The 16,509-nt window shown below is 38.8% G+C and overlaps 1 protein-coding gene across 1 annotated transcript in view; it reads right to left on the minus strand.

Moving 5' to 3' along the window:
* Positions 1-461: 461 nt before the first annotated feature.
* LOC149312252 (PDZ domain-containing RING finger protein 4-like) overlaps positions 462-16,509 on the minus strand; it is a 145,962-nt gene continuing 129,914 nt past the window's right edge. Inside the window, exons 6-8 of the mRNA XM_089526830.1 lie at positions 10,260-10,361; positions 7,009-7,125; positions 462-2,050 (exon numbers count right to left, since the gene is read on the minus strand). Of these exons, the coding sequence (XP_089382956.1) occupies positions 533-2,050; positions 7,009-7,125; positions 10,260-10,361 (1,737 nt within the window). The 3' untranslated portion in view covers positions 462-532. The remainder of the gene's footprint in view (positions 2,051-7,008; positions 7,126-10,259; positions 10,362-16,509) is intronic.

Raw genomic sequence — 16,509 nt, forward strand, 5'->3', positions numbered from 1 at the left:
CACCAACACTTTACTTGGACAAAGACAATCATAATTTTAAAAAGGAGATGTACTGTACAATGTGCTGTTGAACAAAATGTCACTCAGAAGTTTCATGAGGAGATGTGGCTTATGAATTATGAAAAGATGGAACATACACGTTTAGAAAATTTATGCTGCCAATAAGCAAGGATAAGGTATAAAGCATTTTGTTTTGGCATTGTAGAATTAGTAAAGTATTAAAAAAGGAAACTAGAGGAAAAGATCCAGTTATTAAGTTTCAGTACATAAAATTCAGTATGAAAGTAATTGGCTACTCCTTTTTTCAAAGTTTTGAATATTATGAATATATTGCAGAGTAAAGAAAAATTGCAAAATTACCAGTTAAAGAAAATACTATTGTATGAAAAGGAAATGTAAAATTACCAAGTAATTTCCTTACAAAAAAGGCCAAACTATAAACAGTCACAAAATATATTTTAAAAATGCCACTTTGAACGGGGCAATCGTACACTACCAAAAGTGGTAGTAGACTTTTTCAGAATAGATATATTCATACAGTAGTAACTGATAAAAAAGCATTGTGCACTCGTGTGTCATCTGGGGATTTAGCACCATGTGTCATAAGTTCCTGGATAGTCATCCAGTTGTCCAAGATCTTCTTGTTCCTCTTTTTCATCATCTTTTTGTGGCTGAGTTCAATGATGTTAATTTCCTTTTTGCCCTCGCTGCTGCTTTGTGGGCTTTCCTTAAGACACTCTAACCTGCTACGCATCATGAATTCCCGGCGCCTTCTCTGCTCCTTGGCTCGTACCAGGTGCTGCTTCCGCTCCTCTTTGCTCCAATAACGACCCATCTTCATTTCACTCATTGTATCATCATCTGTTGTCATCCCACTGCGCTCCTCTTTAATCTTTAAGGCACGTTCCTTCAGGATTCTGTCTCTTACTGGTCTTTTGGTGATATACCTTGTTCCATCGCTCCTTATTTTAACTTTCCATTCCATCTTGGGCTCTGTACATTTCTGTGAATCTTTGCACATGTTCACCAGACTGATCTGGCTTTGGGCATACTCCACTGCAGATTTTTGTTGTATCAGCTGCATATAGCTTTGATAATGCTTAGCATGTGCAGGTATATTTCCAAACCTGTACGATGAACTATGATAGGGGGACAGATAAGGAATATGCTCAGGGCTTTGTTTGTCTTGCTCTGTTGATTTACTACTTTCTGAAACAGATTCTTTTTCTTCAAAAGAACTGTTTTGTTCAGTAGCTTTAGTTTTGTTAGGGGCTGTCTCCTTGCTACTCTGCCTTGAAGACAGCTGATTAGCCACAATGGTGCTCCTGAGGTTTTTCCTGTTGGTGATGCTAATCATGCGCTGGAGAGAGCTATCAGGAGATCGCTCTACATTCAGTGGAGTGCTTCTGCAGCTCTCTGCTGTATTGTAAGCACTGGAACTGTCTTTGTCTGATTTCTCTGGGTGCTCTATTATATCATCCAGTGTCCCTCCCTGAAGGTCTATTGTGGTGCTATAGTTTCTGAAAGTACTACCATGTAGTGCCCAAATGTCTCCATACTGATCTTTTACTTTTTGGAGCCGGTGAGCCTGCATAATATTCTGACATTCAAGCTCAATGTTCCTCAGTTCTTCATTGAGCAGTTGAAGTTCATGTTCAACACCATCTTTCTTCCTCCTATTACATTCAATTGTGCTACTAGAATAATACAAGTCATATTCTCCATGATTTCGGATCTTACATTTGAGTTCCAGCAGTTGGCGAAACCTTTCACAGTCCTCTTCCTGGTTATCAACAAAATCAGATTCAATGTATTCCTTAGACACTAAGCTTTTGTTGCACTGAAGTTCAATGCTTCCCAGATTTTCCTGGCTGTGTCCATTGTCTTGAGGGCTTTGCATGGTTGTGTTGTTCTGCTCTTCTGGTGGATTCTCTTGCTCTGAGCTCTCGTCATTACGCTGGCTCTCATCTGTGGGACCCACTCCACTATCTTTATTGGATGAAGAGGTAGCAGTATCTGTAGTGCCATCTTCCTCTTCATGTTTCTTTGGCTGTAAAACCAAAGGGTTCATAATTAGTCCAGACTACAGATTATATGAGAGCCACAGTAGCATAATGGTTTGAGTGTTCGACTATGATTTTGGAGGCCAGGGTTTAATTCCCAGCTCAGCCATGAAACCCACTGGGTGACTGTGGTCAGGTCACATGCTCTCAGCCTCAGGGGAAGGCAATGGCAAACCACTTCTGAACAAATCTTGCCAAGAAAACCCTATGATAGGATCACCATAAATTGGAAATGACTTGAAGCACACAACATAATAGATTATATTAAACTGAAATTTAATTTCTCTTAATTTATAATGTTATTGTGACCAGTCTCATTCCTATGATAATCTGCACACTAACTGTGTAGTAGGAGAAAGAAATTTTAATCTGTACTAGGGCAAGCTAGAATCCAGTTCCAAATCAGTTATGTTCTTATCACGTGTTCTCATTTTTGCCACATGCCTGCACCTGCTATTTAAGGAAGCTGTTTGCTTTGCCTTTGTAAAGCCATTTTACTTAGTATTTAATTAATTAATAGTAGTAGTATAGAGTATGCTTACTCGCCTTTAAAAAAAAAGAAAAAAGAATCTGCTTTGGCATAGGTGGTTATCTTGTTTTCAGTACAAACGTAAGTACATTACAGCACTGGACTACTACATGTGATAAACTGTGCTGATTTAAACAAAAATCCACATTCAAATTGGCATCACGCCTGGTCATATCGCTGACAGGAAAACAGCATTGGCAGACATCTGCACTTGGATGTGCATTCTGATGCACATTCATGCTCTGCATTCTGCCCTTGCTCCCCTGGTACCTTGTACAAGAGTTGTGTTGTGACAGAATCAAACATAAAGAAGGTTTGGGGTAACTGTTTTACTAATGAACCTGCAACATCCATAAGAGAAATGGAGCGTGGTGTGTTATCACTATAGTATTCCTCTCTCTGAATTTCAAATTGTGGAATGAATGTCATTCCCAGCAAACTGTAATGGTAATGGGAATACGGTTTGAGCCTCGGGGGCTTTTACAGCAGATATTTGTGCTCACACTGGCACTGTACCAGAAGGAATTGGCAGAGGGGTTAGTTTTGCTAAAAAGCAAGCCTGATCCAAATAGCAGCTATAATTGCAGCTCTCAGTTGGCAGTAATTTTGTATAGATAACTTGGGTCTCATAGGCTAGAGGACCAGCAGGGTGGCTTGCGTACCAAATTTTCAGAAGACATATTTGTCTATGCTCTTTGTCAGTATAGATAATGTGCTGTGCACACACATTTTCTTTGGCTCTGATCTCTTGCCTTCCTAATGATTTTGTAGGAAATTGCTTATAGATGTTCTCTTTTTTGAAGGCATTAGCAAAGGCATTTTACATATGCATGTCACCATATGTTCCTTTTGAAAACATCAAGTTAAACTTTAGTCTCCAGTATAACTGAAACAAAATGGTCTGTCTGCTTTGGGCATTATGTCAAGCACTTTTGTGGATGGCTCTTAACTCGCACTCCATTAACTGAACCTATTTATTGCACCTCTAATGCAAACAGCATTAGTTTTTCAGCAGAGTGAAGAGGGCCTCTTTCTTTCTTCTTTCTCCCATCCCCCAAATTAAATAGCAGAGTTGGCCATTTTGTCCTATTTCCTTTACACATCCAAAGTGCACATAGTGTATTTACAATAAATCTAAGAGCCCAGAACACCCGGCAAATGTGTTTTCTCCTGTAAAGAGGTATAATTATGCAATTAAGCATAATGGCTAGTACTAATAAAATGGGATGGGGGAATGCTGTGCCCCAATAACAGGGGAAAGCATTTTGTGAGCTTGCTCTATTAATAATTGCTATTTTCCTTTCTACCTAGAATCTGGATTCGCGTGAAACAATGATGGACATTGAGTGGGTGGGGGAATTAGTGGCTTCCATACAAAGCCTCATTATTACCTTGAAGAGCACAAGCCCACTAGGTACTATTTTATGCATTGTTATTAGAAGAAATTGATGCCAATAGGTCACAACAGTTAGAACAAATGCAATTAAAGGCAGTTGGAGTGTAAACTAAATTAAACATGAAATCAAAAAGTTAGCAGAAATGTCTACTTGACCACTTTTTGCCACTGCATGGAGTCAGCAGTGCTTTAGCACTTCTGCAAGCACCAGGGCTGGACAGGTACCCATACACTTGTCAATATCTCCCTGTACTGCTGAGCAGTTGTTTTGTGGTGCCAGGGTTTCTATTGTGTTGTTGCATTTTAAGAAAGCAAAAGGGTTATTTCTCAATTTTTTGTGTTTTGAAACTGTGAAGTGGAACATCTGGAACCTTCTATAAGCCATGGCCTCTGCCTTAGAAATGCTTCGGAATATGAGACATATGTTCTTCATGCGCTCAGTGAAACTTTTGCTGTTGCTATCATGTGTCTTCAGTTTCTGACATTAAGGTGACTCTATTGACGTTTTCTTGGTAAAATTTGTTCCGAGGGGGTTTGCCTTTGCCTTCCTCTGAGGTGAGAGATTGTGACTTGTTCAAGGTCATCCAATGGATTTCCATGACCAAGCGGGGATTCAAACCCTGGTCTCCAGAGTCATAGTCATAGCTCAAACCACAACATCATGCTGGCTGTCCAAATTTATTTCTTATGTATTGCTTTTTAACTTCCAGGACTTCACCCTTGACATTAAACAGCCTTGTGTGATCCCTGACTCAAATTATAATAAATAATAATAATAAAACTTTATTTATATCCCGCCTCTCTGTCCTTGACAATCATGGCATCTTACAGTTAAAAATTATGCAATGATTGCCATATATCACATGTAGGGGCTCTCCCCACACACCTTGATTCAAACCTCCTGTTAATATATTCTGACTTCTGCAGTCAAAATTTAATGGAAGAATAATGAAATCCACTATAGGAGTTCTAGAGAGACCAGAATGGTATAGAGGTCTGAGCATTGGACTAGGACTCTGGAGACCAGGGTTCTAATCCTCGTTTGGCCACCTTGAGCAAGTCACACTCTCTCAGCCTCAGAGGATGGCAATGGCAAACCCCCTCTGATGAAACTTGCCAAGAAAGCCCTTTAGGTTTGTCATAAGTTGGAAACAAATGGAAGGCACACAAAAACAACAACAACAACCACAAGTGCATAAATCAACCACTACAGCTTGATACTTGGTACATCAGTAACTTGATACATCTAAGATAAATGATTTGTTCAACACTAGTCTTTCTTTTGGATTAAAGTACATATGATTCATATTAAACTAACCAACAGTGCCAAGACAAGCACCAGAAGTTATACAAACATATGTAGAACAACTTTTTTTCTGAGTAGATACTCTCATGCTTGGAAAACATCACAGTCTAGAAAATATGGCTAATCTTTTTCTCATGCTGTAGAACTGTTTCTACAAACATAGGTTATATGATCACCAATATGGCAGGTTGAAGTCACTGTTTCAATAAAGCATTAGCTAGCATTAATACTACAGCAGAATACAGATAACAAGGCTGCACTGAAAACACATGATCAGGGGAATTCCAAAGTAATGCTCTTTAACTTACCTGCAATAAATTTAATTGGCATGCATTTGGGTGACTGTGACACAGTTACATTGCACAGTACAAGCCACATCTGACAATGTTACCACTTGTGTCTAGTTTCAGTTCAAACTGAACAAATTTCATGGTGAATATGTCAAATTAATTGTTAATTATGAGTGCAAATTACAACATTTCATGCCACTAATTAACCCATATTATGAATGTTAGGGGAGTGTACAGAACTGAAGCTCATGATAAATGCTTCATACAGTATATGTGCCACCAGTGTAGTAGTGCAATCCAGATAGAGAAAAGCCGTTGCCTTGTTGGAGCACAAAGAATTTCAAGGAAACAGAGTTACATATTTCTAATGCTTATAGAACAGTGGTTCCCAAACTGTGGTCCTCCAGATATTTTGGACTTCAGCTCCCATATGCCCCTGACAGCTTGACCAACAGTCAGGAATTCTGGGAGCTGAGGTCCAAAACATCTGGAGGACCAGCGTTTGGAAACCACTGTTCCAAGATGGACAGCTCCTAGCATGTGCAACCAAAAGGCACAGTGAACCAAATCTGTCTTCCAGAAAAAATAAAAGAAGCACTGTGACTTTGTGAGGGATTATAATTCAGAAGACTGGACCACTTGCAAATTTTCTTCTTTGAGGCAGGGTGCCTGCACTATAAAAGACCCATCTGGAAGTACGATTAGGTCCACAACTGCATTTAAGATCTTTTGAAATGACTGTAAGATATTTTGAAATTTACACAGTACTTTTTTTACTCTGTACTATGTTTGGAGTAGTCACTTTATTTGTTTATTTCAAAGTATTTATATGCAGTTTCTCAAAGTGGCATTCAAAAGATTCTCACAAAATATTATTCAAGTAATAAGGAATCATGAACAAAATATGGTGTCCATATGGTGCATTCAGTTATTGGCCATGTCCCTGTGCTCTTACCCATTATCTTTCATTTGGTCACCACCAAAATAAAATGATGTTCTAGCCACAGATACATGTCTATACAAGTGTGGAAAGTAGATTTGTTTTGAATTACTGTATGTACAGGGAAAAATCAGGGAAGATGTGTGCTTAAGGACTGAAGAAATAGCATGTGCAAATACTGAATAAAGGAACATTTTATATGACATTCTTCAGAGGAGAGGGGAAGTGGAAATCAAATTAATACGGTGGGAAGACAAAATAATAAGAATGCAAACAATGCATGCGAAGTCTGACCTTCCTCTTGTCACATTTCATTGTTAAATTCAAAATATCCTCCTCTCATTTGTTACCAGTTGTGGCATCTTAGTGGCAATGCTCTGGTGAAGCCTAGAAATTTAATTTCTAAATTTATAATGTGATTCTCTGTTTATGAAAAACATGCACCCAATTACATCTCAAGCTCTACATTTTATGTCAAGCCTACCTGCTCCACTTCATTGCCTGTGTACTGCTGTGCTTCATTATGCTGTTCTTCCAATATTTCCAAGTTTAATTCCTCTAAGAATTCATTCCTTTCATCATCCAGCCATCCTTCTTCCAGCTGTAAAGAATACATTAGTACATTTCTTTAGGTTGGTGGAGAATGCATGCTAAAATAAGGTAAACCCAAATGGCGACGTCTGACTAGTTCTTTTTATAATAATGACTCTCTTTGGAATATTGTGGTCTTGGAGTTCGCCTCTAAAAAAAGAGGGGTGGCGGGGGAGATCATTAAAAAAATTGGACTCTTAGGCCTTTTATCCCTTTTTGAAACAGTATCACTGATTTTCTCTCATAATGAGTGGAAATACATGCACAGGACATTATTTCCTTACAGAAAATGTACACAAGAATACTGCATAATACTGAAGCTGTCATGTTATTTACATCTAAGAGCAGCAGTTTGAAAAGAAGCCAGAGATACTAATATATGGCCATGACACAATTGGTTTCTTTCTCTTTATCAGCCTCCAACTTAGTTTGTGCCTCACTGCTTGAACTTCAATGGCATCCTCATCATTTATTTCAATCACATTTGTCTTATTGATTCCTCAGGTAAACTTACAGCTGCAATAGCTACAACAACAACAAAAGAATAATTGATTGACAAGGTGCCTTTAAGGTAAGTTTTGTTTTTCAGCTGTTCCTTGGGAGATTTTTTTTTTTTTAAACAGCTACTACTTTAAAATTTGGCCAGTTCCCCTCAGGGTACTTTTAGACATATAAATAGTATGGGTCTCTGAATAAACTCTTTTCTATAGCAAGCTGAGTAAAATAAATATTTTGTAATAGTTGGGAATGATACAACAGGAAACAAGTATCAGTGTCAACATTCTATATAACAGCAGTCTGAAAGAATAGAGTTATTTGCAAATATTATGGAGAAAAACAATGAGCTGACACATTTTAGTATAACTATCACCACAAATGTTCCTACCAACTCTGACACCATCCTGTGGCATTGTAACTTGCCCAATACTGATTAAATACTGAAGAATTTAGAGTTGGAAAGGGCCTCTAAGGGCCATCAAGTTCAATGCCCCCCAGCTCAATTTAGGATATCTAACAAGAGCATCCACCTTGCCTCTTCCCCAGAGCCTTGAAAATTCCTCTGTTGGGAGCACACCTTGCCTTCAAAGGTAGGTTTTTGGACACCTCTAATCATTGCAATGGTGCAATGACCAGAAAAGTAAATTAATATAATTATAACATCATTCATAACATCATAGCATCATAATTACTGAAAAGGATGCCAGCAGCTATTTGGATTAACAACAACAAAGCCTTTACAGACTCCTCTAATAGTAATCAACATGTGGTTTGGGGACAAACAGAACATTACAGCTCTGTTTAAGATGATGACTGCCCATGAAACACTATGAGTGGGATCCAGACTAAGGAGCTTATCACACCACCTCCAGTGCCCGACTTAACTCTTCCGAATTTGGCTCAAATTCAGAAGTTAGGCTGATTTTATTGTACTGACTTTTCTCTTGTTGACTCCAATTTGGACCCTGTAAGTTGCTTCTGCGGTCATTTTTTCCAAATCAGAAGCTTTTGATTTTGAAAAAAATGGTCACCAAAGCAACTTACAGGGCCTGAATTCAGCACTGGAGGCAATGGGAAGCCATTTGGAGAGAAAGTCAGTGTGATAAAATCAGTCTAACTTCTGAATTTGAGCCAAATTTGGAAGAGGTAAGTCGGGCACCAGAGGTGGTGCGAGAAGCTTCTAAATTGGCCATACTATTATTTCATTGAAAAAGATAAAGACATATTAGCAATGACTAATTTTACTTCAATTAATTTCAGTGGGATCAAAGTATTTCTAATATTCTATGTGGATGTGCCATCACTTTGATAATTTCAGATCTTAGCAAGGAAACTATACTGTGTCCAGATATGTGTTGCAAATTACAACCAAAATCTTTCTTCCACACACCTTTTGATTATTGTGGTCAGACAAGAGAAGGAATAAAACCTAGCAATGGTAAGTTCCATGTACTAATTGTTGTACAAAGAATTCAGAAAGTCAAATACTGTACAAAATTCCTTAAAAGCCTATAAGCAGAATGTTTCAGCAATCCCTTTGAAGCTCTGGAAGGTTATCTAAGCCTGCAAAAGCCACATCCAAGCAATATAAACCTAAAGTGAATTGCTTTCTTCAGCCCTACTATACAGCTTCTTTTATCAGGGTCATTTAGAATGTGCAAGACTATAAAGGAAATATATGCTTCAAACTGTAATCTTGTATAACTACTATAGCCAAGGAAGGATTTCAGGTGACAGTGAATTACATTTACTCAATGTAATTCATAGAGATTGTGCAGTTACCAGCTCTGCAAAATATCAGATCAATAACGTAAGAGACATATGGCAATATAACCAACTTTGGCTGAACCAATGACAGATGGATACAACAATGTCAACAGAATGTCCCTTTTCCTTTGCAGTGGGATATAAAGGGAATAGAAAAGGAAGAACTACTGCTACTGCTACTGCTACTGCTACTTCTACTATTGGTTTTTTTTTTTTTTTTTTTTTTTTTTTTTTTTTTTTTTTTGCTATACTTCTCCCTTTTTTAGTATATGGTCTAGTGTCTCTGCCAAAAATCTGAAATATCTCCAGAGTGATAAAGTTTGTTTAATAAATAAAAGGACAGGTTTTTTTCTATACATCTTCAAATATATGTTTCACACTACATGTGTGACTAGGATTTTGTGAGTATATACATAAGACTAGATTTGCTATGTAGTGCACAAATGTGCTTGCACCTGTAAATCTTTCTGAAATTCCATACTTATAAGCCACAGTTCTCAGACAGCCCAGGCCTAGAATTCAAGACCTTAAACCAGTGTGATATTACCTCAGTGATGAAGGTGCAGATTAAGAAATCAACAGGATTAAAAAAAAATGAGCAATTTCTGTAAATTATTAGTAATACTAAACAATTACATACATACTTACAGTACTATAAAGTTTAAAGTCTAATTCAGCTACTGCAATGGCAATCAAACTCCCATTTGCTTTGATTACATCTAGAAGAACAAAAGGATAAAAGCTATCTATTCTCATTTTCTCCACTTTGACAAGAACCTCCACACTGTTGTTTTTTCAGCTGTTCATTATCTATGCATGACAGTGAATGTATGTTCCCTACAAACCATCCTGTATCTTAATGCATCTTTTCTCTCTAACCTGCATCTCTGGTCTTGCTACCAACAATACAATTTTCTTGCATTCGTCGCTGGAGAGCAATGCCACTGCTTCTTCCCGGTTCTGGACATCTTGGCCATTTATCTAGAAAACAAATGAAACTGGCACATTAGTTTCCATTTCCACAATGTGAGACACAATATAGAGCAAATATAAGCTCATTTGTGGTAAATGTATGGACAATGAAGCTCACACAATGGGCTCATCTTCAGCCCCCTCAGTGGTAAGTGCCTTCACTCAATTATGCGCTTACTGTAAGAGTCATATCGATCGTTGAAGGATGGCGGACATCAGAGGAAGCAGTTATGTTCATAAATGTCCAACCTGCGCCCTGGCAACATACATCTAGCAACACAATTAACCAGCTCTTGACAGGTGACGTTCATCTTTCTCCGTTCAGAGTAATGGAAGTGTCACTCTGAGATAATAGTGCTGGTGGAAGCAAGACTGGTAATACTACAGCTGAAATCAGTCATACTGGAAGCTCAGAGAGAGCCAATTAGAGGTCTATACTATTATCTCTCACCAGGCAATACTCACAGGCAACTGCTGATTGCGGTTTCATTTAATCATTTGATATGTGCGTGTGTGTGTAGTGTATGTGTACACACACAGAGACACACACATGCACCATACACAGTTGCCAAAACCCCAAAAGTCTGTAATTACTGGAGAGTGGAATACCATCAGATTCAATAGAAGTTATGATTAGATACACAGGATGGTGCTACAAATGCATGCCATTAAAGTTAAAGGGCATAACTATTGTAAAAAATAAAATAAAATCCCAGCATAAATAATGCTTCATTTCAGCATCTGAGCACAGCTGAGGCAATACAGTACTCAGGCTGCAATTCTCTGATGCACTACACTAGCAATTGCACCTTTCCAGGATTGTGCAGTGGTGCCAAGGAAATGTGTGTGTGTGTGTGTGTGGGTGGGGAATCTGCTGGCTCAAAGTAGACAGTGAGTTGAAACTTGGTTAGTTCCAACTAGAGTAGGCCCACTGAATCCATACATTCAAGAGTGTACTCTAACTGGGGCTAACAATAGGATTCAGGCCTATTCCTCCAGTGACTTACTTCCTTAACATCTAGGTCTTTAGTCTTCCTTCTACTTCTACACTCCTTACAGCAGTGTAACTGTACTGGCATTGTAATCCAGCATGATTCCAGTCTCAATACTACTTATCACCAGAATCCTCTTGGTGAATAATAATGGCATAAATCAAATTTATACAGTCACAACTCACTTTTTGTCATTGTGGTTTGCTGTTGTTGTGTGCCTTCAAGCTGTTTCCAACTTATGGCAACCCCATTACACCACGCTGGTTCTCACTGTGGTTTTCCAACCACAAAACGATCAAAATCTCCACCTATATATCGTTCAAATAATGCACCTAGAAAATCATGGCTATTTCCATATTGATGGAGAGCAGAGGGACAAACACATACAGATATTTCCTGTAGCTGGCTGGGTTTCAAAGACATCATCTTCAGGGACCTCCCAAGCACTTCCTTGGGTCCCTGCAGATGCCTGTTGCAATGCATCAGCTACAGGAAAACATCTGGATCTATCTCTGCTGAGCCTCCCTTCCAATGACACACAAATGGCAAGTGTCACTAGAAGTGTGGGTTTGGGTGGGGGAGAGACATAGGATACATAGCTATGGATGCTTTTCTACATGCTGTGCATGTGATTCAGGATTCCAGTCGATGTCTTAATGGATATAGACAGGTAATACAGGGAACAATGAACATCATACAGAATTGCTGCCAAAGCTGAAATACAAATCACTGTTCTTTGGCAAGTAATAGCAACAGAAGATTGCAATAACTCTGTTATGCTTCAGAGCCAAATGTTCAATATCCAATTTTATCCATCCATCTTCTTTTGTCCAGATTTATACTCACAATTGGAAACACAAAAAAGAAAGAAAGCTATGGATGCAATTTAAAAGAGATCTGAACATGAAATCTGTAAAGACCATGTGACTTGTTGCAGTCAAAATATTTTAGGCAGTTCCTATCAATTCTCAAAGTATCTGAGTATGAATGATGGGTGAAGTTATTGGCTGTGCTTGTGCTGTAGTATTTCAAACTCTGACATAATCTGCCCAGGGTTGCATGTTCATCTCCCCAACCCTTTTTCTTCTGGCACAGTTATGAAAAAGAGTTTAAAAGTTTGGTACCTAGATAGGATGGGATACTCAGATAGGATGCATTTTGGAACCATGAGATGTGAATTGCAGCTTTAAAATTACTATTGAGAAATGTAAAGAGTACACATTTCACCACAGTGAACAGTTGCATCATTAACATTAATAGCGGCTTATATGGAAAAATATGAAAATTTTTTGTACATGTGGGAAGGACATGGGAAGAAATTATGTATTCTGAAAACAGAGCTTCACTTGACATAGATAATCCTACTTTTCCAGAAATAGAAATTTGTGTATAATAAAACTGTCAGCTCCCATTCCTCTGAGTTATCTCATCCACTAGAATGGGTATTGAGTCAGCACATTGTCCAGTATGATGGGTACTTCTCATCCTACAGTACTTGTTCTGTATTAAACTTAATGATAAGATTCTACAACTCATATATCACATTGCCATATGGGTAAAACTATTAGTCTAAAACTCTAGATTTTTATATCATTTTTTTCTATTTCTGGGCTTACAATTCTCAAATTAAAACAGAGACAATGTTGCCATCAAATCAAATATGAAAACACAATCAATTTGTACTATATTTAGTTTTTAGTACATCTAATAATTTACTTAGAAACACCTCACAAAAAGAGCCTAATCTCACACAGTTGCAGTCCAGTGTTCATGGTTGCCTGTATTCTATTATTGTGGACAAACACACTCACACAAAAGAACTTAATCTGAGTATTGCTTTAAAGAAAAGATTCTAGGCCCTGTGATTCCAAAATAGCATATTGTATGAACACATTAGAGATCCAGCATAATATAGTGGTTGGACTGTTGGACTATGACTCTGGAGACCAGGGTTCACTTGCCATGGAAACCCATGAGGTGACCTTGGGCAAATCACACTCTCTGAATCGCAGAGGATGGTCATAAGTTGGAAGTGACATGGAGGCACACAACAACAACATGGACATACCAGTCACATTCCAAACGGGAAGTTGATTTATAAAGATGTCAGTTTGGGTCCAGCAATGGATTTTGGGGACTTGTAAAGCCCCCTCCCCCAAAGTGATATAGCTTCATGGAGCTCTGAGATCTCTCACAGAGCTCTGAGATCCTTAGCTTTCCTATTTGCTTGACTCTTTTACTCCCTCAATACTTCTCTGCTATGTTCAACAGTGTCAGGAAGAGAGGAAGAAGTAAAACAAATTTCTTTCTGTTCGCCTTCTTTCTCCTATGCCATTTACAGTAATAGTAACTATATGCATATTTCAAGAATATACAGGTCCTGTAATGCACATAATAATTTAATAATAATAATTTGTTTTATTTATATACCGCTATTTCAAAGATCATAGCGGTGAACAGCAAGTAAGCTAATTAGCAAGTAAGCTAATTACATGATCAGCCAGGATCACTGAGGGATCACCTATTACCAGTGCTTTCCAGTTATTAAATCCTAAACTTTGGGGTGAAATAGGTAAGCAAAATAAAGTGGGTTCAAGCCGCTTTAAAGGTAGGGCATTTAGATGATGCATGCCTTGAAAGCAGCTGGAAACCGGATGGATGCCATGCTCCAGAGCTAAAAACTGGAGCAAAAAGAAGCTAGGATAGTCTGACTCAAGGCGGACATTGTGCATCTTCGCGCGTACATATAAATGCCCTGATGCGAGTGCAAGGCTGTGGGAAAGCGAAGAAATGAAAGTGTGACAACTCTAACAGATGTAATTACATTCTACAAAACCCAGACAGTCCAACAGTGGGAACATGGGGTAAAGGGAGGTGAAGAAGGCATGTATGTGGGGGCCTCCATGATTGTGATTTGCCAATGTATCACTTGCACACCAATGCATTGACACGCTGTAGGGGTGGAGCATCACATGTGTGACTGATCAAAGGGGCTGTGATGATCCCTGGGGTTCAAACAGCCACACAGCCACCCTGTTCTTGGCCCTTAGACCCAGCAGATCCCTTCAATTTCCCCTAGAGTCTGTGGAGTCTCTGTTCCTGCTCCCTGATGAGCTGAATGAGACCCCCTGAGATCCTCTAGTCAAGCTGCCACCACCCAATGAATCTCCAGTGAACTCCCCTTAGCACACACTGGGACTAAATTACTTCCCTTGCTAACCCGAGCAAGCACAACCGAGCCAAGGCATGTGTATAGGAGTACAGAGACAGCAGATACTTTTAAAGAAAGGTCTTTATTCTAAATAGACAGAATAGAACAATAAGGTATCATTCATGCAAGGCCTCCTTGCCATGCAGATACAGAATGCATAGTTACAAGATGTTCATTTTAGGCAAGCTAAAAGATAAACATAACAAAAGCCTAGATGCACTAGCTAACACATTTCCTAAACTACTCACACAGAGATGGGATTTGCAGTCTTTGATGGTTTTTTGGATGCAAGGAGCTGACTCTCATTGCCTAGCTCAACTTGCATCCCTTAGGCCTGCCCTTTTGGCACAGGTCCAGTCAGCTGGGCTTCCAAAACAAGAAGACAAAAGACCACATGGCGTCAGAGGCCTTTTAAAGACCTCTGATGGAAGGTTCTTGAAAAAGTCGGTCCTCCTCTATTGATTGGCCAGTTGGGCATGATGTAAGTTCTCATTAGCATGTGATGTAAGCTCTCATTAGCATGTACCTCCCCCCAGCTTAACCCTCTGTGGTTTGAGAGGAGTCCTCAAATGACTGGAGGCCCAGTCATTACATGGGCAAATGTGCAATGGGATGGCATCTAAGTGGACATGGGAGGTACTTGGAGGTCATAGGCAGTATGTTTGTGCCATGGTGTGCATGTATGGTGGGGAGGCAACAAAAAAAAATTACTCAGTGACACAGCTTATTGCTGTGCCATGTGGTCAGGTCACCTTGGGATAGGGTCTTGTGGGCAGCGGGATTTTCATCCACTTTTGGAAGGTGCAGGATTGGGATGCTTTTTCCTGCCCATCTGTTCTGGCTCTTTGACCAACAGAAGCAAAACTATTTTTTACTACATATGCAATTACACTTGGCCCTCCATATCCACAGATTCTTTATTCATGGGTTCAACTATCCGGGGATTGACAATATTCTCAAAAACATGAAAATATTAAAAAGCAAATCTTGATTTTGCTATTTTATATAAGGGACACCATTTTACTATGCCACTGTGTGTTACTGGGACTTGAGCATCCACAGATTTTGGTATCCATAGGGGTCCAGGAACCAAAAAGGATAACAAGGGCCTATGGCAAATGCTGATAAATTTAATCAGAATAATGTATTGAGGCTGGCACAGAATATCCATTACATGACAAAGGCTTTTTTTTTTAATCATGGAGTATATATAGCTCAAAGAATTGTGTAATATCTGATATGCTGTCTTTGATATTTATACAAACTGGATTATTGTATAAATACTTTCGGGCCCATACTTTTTATATCCTTGGCTAAATTCATATCACCCTAACCTCCTGTGCTGTGATAGATTTTCCCCCAACACGATTTGTCCATTGGAAAAAGAAATATTTCATATTCTCTACTGCACCAAGAAATAAAATAACATATCTTAGTGTAGGCCTTGATACCGAACCATAAGTTATTATATTCTTTCAAAGTAAGGGCCATTTTAGCCAGGCAGCTTGTAGATCCTATTGTGTCATAGAGATTTGTTTGATTCTCTGAGTTGATAGCAGAGTAAGAAATAAAGCTCTGTTTTCCAGCAAAGATGTTTCCTGAGGAAATGAAAGGACTGGTGGGATAGAATCAGATTGATCTTGTAACATTCAGAAGGCTCTTGAGGAAGTAGAATTAATGCCTGGCAGTTACAGGGTTGTTTGTATAGATACAACTTGCTGTTATCAGCAAGTACCACTATACAGGTAAATGGAAAATGAAGAAATTGCATAAATAGAAGAAGTGTGTGTGTGTGTGTGTGTGTGTGTGAGAGAGAGAGAGAGAGAGAGAGAGTGGGGGGGCACTAAATGCATTTTTGTATGAAGCAGTGATGAAGGACAGAAATGGAAAGTAATAATTATTATACAGGGATGGCATATTTCGTATTATGAACAATGAATATTTTGATGAACAG

This window comes from Sceloporus occidentalis, unplaced genomic scaffold, assembly GCF_023333645.1.
Source record: "Sceloporus occidentalis isolate IW3139 unplaced genomic scaffold, rSceOcc1.0.p SCAF_5, whole genome shotgun sequence".
Classification (NCBI taxonomy): Eukaryota; Metazoa; Chordata; class Lepidosauria; order Squamata; family Phrynosomatidae; genus Sceloporus; species Sceloporus occidentalis.